We start from the raw sequence: 12982 nt of genomic DNA, 5'->3' as shown, positions 1-12982 counted from the left end.
TCATTCACTTATGGGCATGGGCTAAGTTGCTTGAATTTATTTAGGCACTACCATCGACACAGATATCAGATTCCTCTTGTTGCCCAGGTATATGCCTGGTTGCAAGGTTAATTTGCATCCCCTTATATATTTCTTGGTTCTACAGAGTTACTAAGGAAGAATATCCCTTCAAAGCAAGCTCACATCAGATACTCCTATTTAAATGAGCATACTTTGTAACTGAGAACTTACTGTAATTCATTCTTTTAGTGTTGGTGGTTTAAAGCATTTTGTTCATTTTTTGTGTGTGTTACATAAATATTTTCTCAGTGAATTGTATTTAATGAAGTAAAAGTATTCTTGATACATTTAGTCCTTCAACTCTGATAACATTAGAGTCTTTCAAAGTAGACTTCGACTGCTGTGTTGACAGCTACCTCATTTTTCTGGATATGACTGGGTGTGTGTTGCGGGAAATATTAAAAAAGAAACTGCCAACTCTCTGTGCTCCAGTTGCTCTCTGTGGCAGCGGGGAGCCAGCTCTCTCTCTCCCCGCAGGCTCCCCAAGCTCCTGCCATGACTCTAGCCAGCCCCCACACGACTGTCCACCCTGCAGTCAGCCATCACTACACCCATTTACCTGGGAGAAACAAGACATAGAAGCTTACAATTAACCAATCAGATTTATATATCAATACATTCTCAATTTACAAGTTGCCAATATAATAATTTCAGAACCAATTAATAATGATAAAAGCTTTATCCCAATTATTCTTACCTTATGATATCATAACTACCTGTGGCTGGTTAAAGCCATGCTGGTTCACGTCTGCCTCCATGTTGGCCTTTCTCCTCCTCCCCTGAGATGCTCTCTGTCTCTGCAACTCTTAGCTTCGCCTCCCTTTTTCCTGTCCTTCTGCTCTCTTAATGTATTTGGCCAGGGAAAATCCTGTGACAGGTGTGAGTCATACTAGTGAAGACTATTGCTGGTGTTAGGACTCACCACTGTTTGCCATCTTTTTCTTCATTTCCTAATTATTATTGGTTGACTGATTATGACATGAGGGCTTGAACTCAGGGATTCACACATGTTAGGCAAGTGACTTACCAACTATACTCCAAACAACATTTTCTACCCTTTTAAAGTTACTTAATTACATTGTTTTGATACCATTATAAAAGCAACGTGCTCAGTTAACTTAAAATATTAGAAAATCCAGAGAAATAGAAAGTCAGTTATATTCCCACTGCATAGAAGTTAGCTTTGTTAGCAGTTTGTGTTTTCCCTCTTGTATTTCTTTGACAGAACTGTGGGCCACCCTTACCAACAGTACCACAACCTACACTTTGTCCTGTATTTTCCCAAAATGCTACTCCTTGGGCTCTGGATACTGAATGCTGCGCATTTTTCTTCCTCCCTGCCTGGTAGGCAAAATGGCAGGTCTTCTTGGTTTGCTTCTGACATGTGAAACCCGGTCTCTCTGCTCTCCCTCTCTTAGGGGTCCGAGGACTGTGAGGCTGCTCTGGAAGAGAAGGAAGCCCTGTTGGCCAAGCTGCACTCAGAAAATGTCACCAAGAGCACTGAGAACCATAGGTTGCTCAGGAATGTTAAAAAGGTCACCCAGGAGCTGAATGACTTGAAGAAGGAGAAGTTGAGACTAGAGCGGGACCTGGAGGAAGCCCACCAAGAGGGGAGCCGAGGAGCCAGAACCATCCACGTGAGTCCCGCCTACTCTCCTGACATCATGAGTGCTGCATCAGGGGTGGGGCCAGCCATGGCTTCTTCTCACAGGGAGATGAGTCATACAATAGCTCTGTTTTCAGTTTTTTAGATCCACCATACTGATGCCCATAGGGGTTGCACATGTTTACATTTCCACAGCAGGGAATAAGGTATTTCTTTCCCTGAATCCTTGCTAGTGTTTGTTGTGTTATTAATGGTTTTGTTTTTGTTTTTATGATAACATTTTGACTAGGATGCAGTGAGTTCTTGGAGCAGTTTTAATTTGTATTTCCCTGATAGCTAAGAACATTGAATACTTTCTTATGCATTTGTTGACCTATGTCTTCGTTTAAGAAACCCTTTAATTGAGTGGATGATTGGATTTTGGCATTTAAATTTTGCAGGTTTTTTTTTTTTTTTTTTTTTTGGTGTCCTTGATATCATTCTAGGGCTGGCCTTGTACATTCAAGCCTTACTGTGAAAGTAGTCATATCCAGTGTTAGATCTTTCCTATACACTTTCAGGTTTTACTGTGTTCTATAGACTGGAAAAGAATATTGGAAAGGAAGATATTCAAAGCTCAGGCCTTGTTCTCGGTTTACATTTAGTTCACCCTTCAGATCCTCATAGATAACAGAAACTGATGTCAGGATTGATGGCAGCACACAGACCTGATCCTTAGTTACAGAGCGTACCTGCCACTTATAAAGCAGTGGCTGCTTTGTATGTGGCCACAACAACATGTTTTAGAGAATGTTACTCTAATTTACAGATTAACTGAGCCTCATAATTTAAATGGCTTCCTTGTGGTCACCTACACAGAGATATGCAAGTGGCAAGGATCTGGTATGTAATTTCAGAACTTTGCCAACTATACTCTGTTATGGTGCTGGCAAACCAGCAGTAGGTAGGGATATGGTGCATATAGAGAGATTTTTTTTTTTATTCTGTGTTTTCTGTAGACTGGAATAATGTATTCTCAAGAAAACCAGTCTACAATATTCCGGTTATTTGAAGCTTTAAAGAGTAATTTGTTCCTCTCAGTGTTTCTCAGACATGTGTTGTAGTTTACATAAACTTGTACAACTAAATGAGCTTGGGAATAATGATGAAGACATCAGGATTTCAAAGGAAACGCTGACAAGGGCTTTGGAACCATAGCATAGATGCTAAATGTTTTGTGGTGTCCTGTGGTGCAGAAGTGGGAGACTTAAGATTCTGCTGGCAGTTCCTGGAAACAAGAGGAAAAAGAGAATTGAGGTTCAGGGTCTCCAATGTTTGGGAGACGAACATGTTAAGATAAAAGGCCAGCTTCAGCTGGCACTGAGGCCCAAGGGAAGAAATGCGTCTGGTGGGTTTTTATAAAGAAAACTGAACAGTTACAGAGTCTTCAACAATAGCCCATTCAGTCAAAGCAAGTCTGTGCAAGCCAGATCGATGCTGTTCAAGCCGGTGGGCTCGTAAGTATTGAGGTTCTCAGTTGCTGGGACTGGATCTAGCTGTTTCTCATTGTTCTGTTCTTGTGAACTTGAAAATAAGTTGGAAATACTACAGCCCTATTTTTACATGAGCCCCAACTTAAAGTCCACACAGAGGACTCATAGCAAATAGACTTTGTTTGGCATTCCCTGAATCCTGATGGCAAGCCAATGCTTGCAGTCTTTCTCAGACGCCCACGCCAGGAGCATTCATTTTCTGGCTCATTGTATGGAAAGACAATGCCTTTGGTAGAAGCAGTTTGGATCAGAGACCAGTGGACGCACTGTGCCTGACCATGCAAGTGCATGAGAAGTTGGCCCACAAGGGTCAGCTCTCATGTTGGTTTTAATCTCTTTGATTACAGACACTGTGCCAGTTGACTTAGCACATGCTATAATTTGTACTTTTGTTTATTCCATGCACATTTATCGAGTGCTTGTATTGGGCAGGCTTTGGTGAATACGGCTTTAGTTTTACTGTGGGGATCTAACAATCAGATAGGTCTTCTGTACCCTGATACATGCCTCCTTGCCACCAGAGGGACCCATATCACTTGAAGCAAGTTCATAGACATTCCTAAGAAAGCAGGAACAAGTATTCCCAGTTCAGCATATTGACTGTGGCAGTTAAAGTGACCTCAGTAGGCTGTGACAGGGAGGTGACTTTGGTCTTTATTGTTCTTCCATCCTGATTTAAATGCCCTGTTTGGCCCAAAGGCTTCAGACTCTAACCAATCCCCACAACTCTGTGTGTGTGGGGTGGTAAAGAATTCGAGAAAGCTTTACTTCAGATTTATGTCTCTGGCTCAGACTCTCAGCTTTACTACAAGCAGGTATGGGACAAGAGTAAGTCAAGTTTTTTGTATAGCGGCCTGTGTTGGACTGTGAGTCCCTAGACTGTGTAACAGTGCTTGCATCTGTCACAGGACCTGTCATCTGCTGCCCTGACAAGTGTGTGCTTCAGTACCTGGGCACTTAGCTCTGCAGGATGCATTTGCTGGCTATAAGCCAAAACTCTAATTAAAGTTGTTACTGTCACCTAGGTGGCAAAATCCTGCATGATCTACCAGGAATAGATTTAATTTTGGGGTAGTTTAACTGGAGTCCCTCTAAATCTTTGGTACTTATTAACAGGTAGCCCAAAATGATACTTGGATAGCATTTAGTACATCCTAAGAACCTCAATCAATACATAGCATTTGATGACAGTGGATTAGGCTTAGGCTTAGGACCATAGGTCCAAGAGGGGATGCTTTTACAAAACTCAGAAAGCCCAGAATGTCCCTTTCCTTTTTTAATTTTTATTTTTTTTATTTATAAATCAGATGTGAAATGTTTTGAACTGATGTCTTTGTAGCATAATGTACAGTTTAAAAGAACTAAGTAGAATGTCGTGTCCTTGCAAATCCCAGTTTCTGGGCTAGTGGGATGTCTCAAAGGGCGAAAGTGCTTTCTATACAAGCCTGACAGCCCACAGAATCAGCATAGAAGGAGAAAAATGCTTCTTATAGTTATCCTCTGTCTAGCACACAGCTGCTATGCCACTTGGGTCATCTCCCTCCCTCCCTCCCTCTCCCCCCCCTCTCTCTCTTACGCACACACACACACACACACACATATACACACACACACACACACCATACAAATAAAGTTTACAAATACCAGCTTTTATAAGAGAATGATGTACTGAGTCCTCTTCTGTCCCTTGTTAGCTGTTGAGTGTAAACTGTGCTGTCCGTTTCTCACCTGCAGAACAGGGCTTGTTTCAAGGTTTGTGTGGGTAGACTGTAACAACTTCCATGATATCTAGTGTGTTATGGCGGTCACCAAGGTGTCTTTATAGAAGTGGACACCAGCACTGGGTTTTGGTTGGAGCTGAGTTTCCTTTAGGGATGCTTAACCTCTAAGCTAACAACTTACTTTTTCTAAACAAACCTAAAATGATGTGGATCCTTTTTATGTTAGCATTAAACAAATGAGTAATGAGATGTAATATGTGAGAAAAAAGCATGTTATGTTATGAAAAAAGAGTCATAGTTGCTCTCTGTATCGCGATTTCTTATTTTTCCCCCATTTTTCTGCATCTTCCAAGTGCTTGCTCAGATGTTGAATGGTAGACCGCTGTCCACCTGAGTCCACTGGATCAGGAATCTTTGCTCTGAAGAGCATGCGTATCTTTTTTTCCAGTTGACTGACCCCTTGGAGGAATGGGTCAGAGTGCCCTTGGGGAGGGAGGCCTGGCATCCTAGTAGCTCCTGCCTAAGGTTGCTGGAAAAGCTGCTTTACAAGGCTGACCACTTCATTTTCTGATGAATTGCTGTGGTCTTCATGGGCGACCAAGAGAGCGACTTTGTCACTGCTACATATTTCATCCCTCCACTGACTCTGTCCTGGGAGCTGGATATAGTAGGCAGACTCAAGTCAGACACAGTCTGGAGAACTGTGATGGAAATCTGGATAGAGCTTGTAAAATACAGTGTGCTCGCTGCTAATAGCAGAATAGACCGAAAGGAGCAGAGCATGGAGTTGTGCCGGGGAGCTAAGCAAAAGAGGGAGGCTTCACAGTGGTAGGCCTAGCCTTGAAGAATGTTGGCCACAGGGGTGAGAGAGGCAGAAATGCATTCCTGTTACACTAGGAAGCCTTAGTGGGGATGGGGATGCAGGTTTGTTCCCTTGAACAAAGTGTGGTATCCTGTCTATGTCTGCCGCAGTCATACTCAGATCTCTGCTCAACTTTAGCCTCAGCTTTGTCCGTTCTCCACAGAGGCCCTTTTCAATATTATTTTTAAAAGACAGTGTCTTATGTAGCCCAGTGAACTAAGGTTAAACTCACTATGTAGACAGAATTGACCCAGAATACCTCACCCACCTGCTCTTGCTTCCCATGTGCTAGAATTTTAGGTGTGTCACCTGTGCAGGACTGTCTCATTCCAATGGCTTCTAATACTTTTTTTTTTTTTTAAGATTTAGTTTTTATTTTATGTGTATGTGTTTTGCCTGTGTGTGTCCCACGGGCATGCCTGGTGCCCACAGAGGTAAGAAGAGGGCATTGGATTCTCTTGAACTGGAGTTATAGAAAATGATAAACCACTCTGTGGGTCCGGGGTCCTGGGTCACCTGGAAGAACAGGCACTCTTAACTGCTAAGCCATTTTTCCTGCCACTGTTACTGTTTTCCAATTATGCAACCACCTGATGACGATGCTAGGAACTGAGTTCAGGTCCTCTGGAAGACCGGCAAGTATTCTTAGCCACTGAGCCATCGCTGCAGCCCTCATTTCCTGTCGTCCATGTTTAAGATTATACATTTGCTCTTCAAATGAACTTTTATGAAAAGAAGACATGGGAGTGGAGCCGCACAGAGTTGCATGGGCCCAGCACCACATCTCACACTTCCCGTGACTGCTTGCACCACGGTCAGGGAGGCTGTGCACAGCTTACAACCACACATCATGCTGATTCTGGAAGTTGTCCTCGCATCACGGCATGCCTCTACTTGATTAAGATTTTGAAGAAATCGCCTTTGTATATTTAAAAGTAGCACCGAGCACTTTGACAAGCTTGCTCCCAGCAAAACCTGATAAGGTTGAAATTTGATGGATGAGAACTTTCTTGTTCTCCATCTGGCCAGAGATAAAACAGACTCTCTGGATGGAGAAGGATGAGGGCCTGGATTTCATTTCTAATGTGATGTTAAGATTTGAGGGATATTTTAGTTTTCAAATAATCCACGTTTAAAAACCAACCTCCCTGCTCTGAGAGAGCCCTGATATGCAAAGGAAGCACTCAGCTCAGTGCTGGCCCAGAGTGCACCTACAGTCTCAAAGGAACATTGCCTATTAGTGCAGAAATTCAGCGGCCGAGGAGACAGCATCCTACAAATCTTAGAATCAGTATTCACTGGGGAGCAAGGTGGAACTGGTGTATGATTGAGGTTTTCAAACTTTCACTCAACCCTGTTCTGATAGCAAATGTAGCAACCGCACCTCAGGTGTGCTGACGTTTTCTTCTAACAGTAGCCGTTTGAATTAAAAGCAGATGGAAGGTTTTGTGCTCTTCTTCATCCCCACAGCAGCTGAGTCAGTTAGCTTCTGGGGATGCCCAAGAACATGTGGTTACATGACTCCTTTAGTGGTCAGCCAAGGTTGGATGTTCTTGGGCTCAGTCTGAAACGCCAGTGCTGTGAATCAGGTGTGGTAGTGCCCATCTGGAATCCCTGGGCTAGGAGAGGCAGTAGAACCAGGAGTTCAGAGTCATCCTTATCTTCATAGTGAGTTTGAAGTTATCCTAGGACTCCATGAGTCAATGTGATGGAAGAATGCAGTAGGCTGGCTTTCATTAATATTGTTTGCTGCACTAGTTAGCACATGATAATTGTCCACAGTCGTGGGCTTCACCAGGACATTTCCTTATCATCCCTTATGTACGATGTATCATGTCTGTCCACCTTTCTATGATCGTGTTCTCTCTAGCTCTCCACTTCACTTCCGATTTCTGAGGAATCCCTGTTGAATTCAGGTTCTTTGTGTGTGTGTGTCTGTATTTCTACATATGGAGTGAACATTCAGTGGCTGATCTTTCTCTGTGTGGCTTGTTTCGAATGAATTGAAGCCCTGTAATTCTGTGACAGGCTTGTTCTTTATGGTCAAATAGTACTCCTGAGTGTACGTGCGTGCGTGCGTGTGTGCGTGCGTGCGTGCGTGCGTGCGTGCGTGCATGCGTGTGTGTGTGTGTGTGTGTGTGTGTGTGTGTGTGTCTGTGTGTGTTGTGTGTCTGTGTGTGTTGTGTATTTTTATGCATTTATCTGGTGATGGGCACTTGGGCTGATTCTGTATTTTAGCTGTTGTGAGAAGTGCCCCAGTAAACTGAGGCTAGGAGATGTAGAAGCACAGCCTAGAGAAACAGGATTGTCAATCATGTGGTCCTGTTTTCTTCAATGGAAGGAAATAAATGATGCCTAGTCACCTGGAAAGCCAAAGTGAAAGTGACCAGTCAACCTGGTGCTCCTTTTCTGCTCTGTTAGGAGCCGGTCTATCCTCCCGGTGTCCTAAGCTTTGTCTCTCAGTAAACAGAGCACGGCCCCGTGAAAGTGACCCTATGCACTCTGCAGCTTTCACTACTTGACTCTACCCTGATATTAAGCTGGTGGTTCTCAACCTTCCTAATGCTGGGGCCCTATTGTTTAATAGAGTTCCTCATGTGATGACTCCCAACCTTACAATTATTTTGTTGCTACTTCATAACTGTAATTTTGCTACTGCTATGAATTGTAATGTAAATTACTGATATGTGACCCCCCCCCCAAGGGGGTTGTGACCAACTGGCTGAGAACCACAGTTCTAGGTCATATCCCTGAGCTCTCTTATCAGCCATTAGAATTCATTCTTAATTGTAACGGTCACAGGCGTTTTGCTGCTTTGCAAGGAAATGTGGGATAGGTAGATCACAGGGTAGTTTTCGGAAGCATTTATTATCCTTTGGGGGGGGCAATAATCATGCTAGCTGTAGTGTGATAGTATCTCATTGAGGTTTTTTTTTAAATTTTATTTGTAATATTAGAATATGTTTGGTCTGTGTGTACACCATGAGTATAGTGCCTGTTGAAGCCAGAAGACATTGAGTCCCCTGGAGCTGGAGTTCAGGTAGTAGTAAGCCACTTGATGGAGGTACGCAGGACCACACTTGGCTTTGTTCCACGTCTGTGAGACCTTGACGTCTATCTTTTTTAGGTTATTTTCTATCAGTTTTTGATGCAGGCTTTTGTTGCTGTATTCTTGCCTCTTGGTACTGCTTTTGCTGTATCCCACTGACTTTGTGTGTTTTGTTTCCATTTTCATTTGTTTAAGGAAATTGTAAATCCCTCTTCCCTATAATTATCTTTCCCTTTAATTGGCTGACTGCCTCAGTTACCTGCTGTTTGCTCAGCAGCATGGAGTTCAGTTTCTGTGTGCATAAGAGTGTGTGTGTGTGTGTGTGTGTGTGCGTGCGTACGCGCGCCAATGAAGGCCCAAAGAAAAGAGTGTCAGAGCCCCTAGAACTGGAGTTACAGGGGGTTGTGTTTTTTTGTAATTTGTATAATTTCTGAAGTGTTCCCTCCTGTTGGTTTCTAGGTATCTAAGTTCTGTGTATTTCATAATTTCATTGTAACTAGAAAAGATACAGGAAATACTTTTTTTTCTAGTTTGTAAAGACTTAATTTTTCTGACTTATTTTATGTTCTCTTATAGAGAAAGTAGAATGCATTAATGGGAAAAATGTGTCTTTTGTAGATGTTGGATAGACTGTTCTGTAAGTATCTATTAAATTCACTTACCTACTATATATTTAACTCTGGTGTTTATTGGTAGACGATCTTTTGAGAAGAGTCTGGTATTAACCCCCTCACACACACACATACATACAGGCTATTGTTTTACAGCTATCTCTTACAGTAGGTGTAATATTTTATAAAACAAGATGCTCTTATATTGGGGGTCTATACATTTCTAATTGTTTACTTTTAAAAACATTTAAATGTTATTATTATTTGCGTATGTGTGTTGTTATGTGTGCTTTTCACTAGCATTCTTGTAACTACATACTGTCTGATGACCACAAGCTTCATGAGACTTGGCTTGGTTTAGAAGATCTTTACTTTGGTTTCTGAGAGATAGCCTTGTTGGTCTGATGATGTTGGTTGGCAGTTACTTTGTCTAGGTCTTATAATATATCACTCTACACCTTTAGCAGACTTCTGGTAAGAAATTTGCTGTCAGTTTCTTGGGTTTGCTCTTAAATGTGACTTGGTATTTTTATCTTGGCAGATTTTAAGGTTTTGGTCTTTGTCCTGTGTGTTTGATGGTTGAGTACAATGTGTGTACTAAGGACTTTTTCGTCCTATCTGTTTAGATACTGTAGGGTCATTACATCTGCATGTCCGCGGTTGCCCGCTGTTCGGGACTTCCCTGTCCTCTCACGTTCTTCACTGCATTTCTGTCTTCTTTTCCCTTTATTTCTCCGGCATTGGGAATGCCAGTGACACAGACATTTGACCTCTTGATGGCGCCTCAGAAACCTCTCATGCTGCCTCAAACTTCCTCTTTTCTGTCTGAATGTGATATTTTAAGACCCATCTTCAAGCTCCAGGGTTCTTTCTTTTGCTTGATCTGTCTTTTAAGGCTTTCAAAAAATCTGATGTACTTTTTAAAAAATTCTGATTCTTTTTCAAAATTTCTCACTTATTGTCTTCCTAATTTTAATTGTTTACCTGTATGCCCTTGGATCTCACAGACATTTTTCTAAAGAAAAAGATTTGTGTGTACGTTATATTTTTATGAGGATGATGTCCATAGGGTCCTTAGTAACTTGTTACTTTTAAATTTCTTAACTCTTTGGACTTCACATAGGGAGGGTGGATGCATCAAGGAGTGCTTTCTAGAAGTGGGGACACTGTGCCTGAACCTTGGAAGAGGGCTAGCTGCTTCCAGCCAAGTTTTTTTTTTTTTTTTTTTCTGGTAGGGGAGGGTGACACATATTCAGGTGAAAGGTCTGGGTGGATCACTTGGAAACTGTGAGCATGAAATGGTGGGGTGACAGGGACTGCTTAGAGACAAGCTGAGGCTGAGGTGGTGCCCACTAGAAGAGCCACGAGTGGGATGCTCACTCTTGAGTTGTCTTCTTCAGTTACTGGCTCCATGTGACTGGAAGAAACAATGTAGCTCAGGGACTTAACTGCGAAGCTGCTTGTGAAAGCTGTGTTCAGAAGGAGATGCCATGAGAGGAGGGGCTGAACTCCCCTCATTCTGCAGTGGGAACCTTTCTATCTTCTGATCCTTCTCTTTGGGAGAGTTGCTCAGCAGATTAATGTCCAGAAGGTTCACTGGTCCATCCCTCCTTCCTTGTTACCTGGAGAGAGGCATGGTACCTTAAGGCAGAATTCTCTACTTTCCACGTCAGACCTATGAGGCCCAGCACTGTAGGGAGGACTGACTCCTCGATTTTCTCATAAATCTTCCCTGCCATGCCTGGCTTCTTAAGGAAGAGGGTATAGGTGGCTTCATTAAGTTGGTCACGTGCTTTTTTCTCTGCAAACAGTGACAGCAACAACAAAGAACCCAAAACCTTCTGATATGTGACATCACAAAATTGTACTTTGACTCTCTGCTGTGGTTTTTTCTGTACATGTCCTAGGTGAACTCTGGGATGTGGGAGTGATTGTCAAGGCAGCATTTGGGACTTCTTGACCACAAGAGCTTTAAGTCCAGGTTCTTAATCTCTCATGTACTTTACTAAGAGGGAAACGACTTCAGTTATTGTGCATCAGCCGTAGCCTTAGACTATCTTGCATCCTTTCATTTAACCTGAAAGCCAGTAAAGTTCCCTCCTGGGATGGGAACCCCTCTTGATGTAACTTTTCTGTCTAATGTCACATATAGTTGTTTAGGAGTTGAGCATTGATTTATAGAAAACTCTAAACAGCCCTCAAATTCTGAAGGGGTGTTGGGAGAACTACCAAGGTATCAGTTTTTAGATCTGATTGTTTTGCCTCAGAAAGGCATGCCATCCGCATGCCTCCTTAACATTTATCATGACTCATGGGTAGTGAGAGCATGAGGCAATGGCTGTCTTTGAGTTGCCATGGCAGTGCTTCCTCCCCAAGGCCACCTTAGCATGCATCCGCCTATTGTCACCAGTCTCTTTGCTTTAAGCCTCCTCTCATTGCTGACCATATGGGTAGCTAGATCCTGTCCTCGCCATCAATTTGGAGAGGGCTTCAGAGATTCAAGTGCTAGAGACACTATAAAATTGGCTTATGATTTGGATGTATTGCCTAAAGAGAGCCCATGATATGGAGTGCTTTAAAGCACTTTTGGCCTTAACAATTTGGTTGATCACATCATAGAATTTAGGGGCACACTAGCTTGGTTTTCAGTGTCAGCATTAGAAATTATATACACCTTTGTCCAATTCTTTTAGTCTCTATGAGCTTCATTTACCTTTCCAGGACAGTGAGATCCTTACCATTGTAGACAGTTATTAAAGTTAGTGCTATCTCAAGTCGTGCCTTGGCCCTTGCCTAGCTTGTGGCTGGTAATGAATTCCATCACTGATGTAACCAATCCAAGAGGAAGTGTGGGTCCACATTCCACCTCACCGCCGGCAGGGCAGGGCTGCTGCACAGGCCAACACCAAATGCAGACAGTGCTTGGTTGCATTTCCCCAAGGCTGCTGCTGCTGAGTGTTGGGCTTCAAGGAAGCCCAAGCCACCGCTGGGGTGGGTGTGGGGGCGGTGACAGTGGGAAAACACAGTGTGAGATGTGGGAAAGCTAAAGCTGCTAGTTCCTGAATTCTGGGCCTCCAGTCGCTGCTGGAGAACTGCACAGAGAAGTCAGGAACATCCCATGGCCTGCAGTGAGGCTCGGGCCATTGTGCTTCTCAGACTTTTGGACATCCAGGCACTGCTGGGAGCTGTGGAAGAGCGGAGAACTGCAGAGGCCTGCAAGCTGAGGATGAGCCTGGGGCGTGGGGATGGAGGCAGTAGGCTTAGCTCAGTGGTGATTGTCCTCAGCTTTGGGGTGGTTGTGCCTGGGAGCATAGAGAGGCCTTCTATGGTAGAATGGAGTTGGTGGTGGTAGATGAGTGACAATCCTTGTTTTCAAACTGTTTATTGGTTGTTCGTCATGGAAAATGGATGTGTACCAACTTTTCAGAGTGGACTGAGATTAAATATGTTTTACAGGAAGGGATTTTTGGGAAGGGAAGCTTATTGGCTAAATCCTCAGGGCCTCTATGTCCCTCATTACCATGGAGAACTCTGTTCTGGG

General features: G+C 43.2%; 1 protein-coding gene across 3 annotated transcripts in view; it reads left to right on the top strand.

The window, feature by feature from the left end:
- Cdk5rap2 (CDK5 regulatory subunit associated protein 2) overlaps positions 1 to 12982 on the top strand; it is a 173905-nt gene that overhangs the window by 58976 nt on the left and 101947 nt on the right. For all 3 annotated transcript variants that reach the window (XM_052176652.1, XM_052176649.1, XM_052176650.1), the window contains exon 12: positions 1479 to 1697. In XM_052176652.1, coding sequence (XP_052032612.1) covers positions 1479 to 1697 — 219 coding nt within the window. The remainder of the gene's footprint in view (positions 1 to 1478; positions 1698 to 12982) is intronic.

The sequence above is a fragment of the Apodemus sylvaticus genome, chromosome 3, assembly GCF_947179515.1.
Source record: "Apodemus sylvaticus chromosome 3, mApoSyl1.1, whole genome shotgun sequence".
Lineage (NCBI taxonomy): Eukaryota > Metazoa > Chordata > Mammalia > Rodentia > Muridae > Apodemus > Apodemus sylvaticus.
The sequence above is the reverse complement of the archived record's forward strand: the minus strand, read 5'-3'. Positions and strand labels throughout refer to the sequence as shown.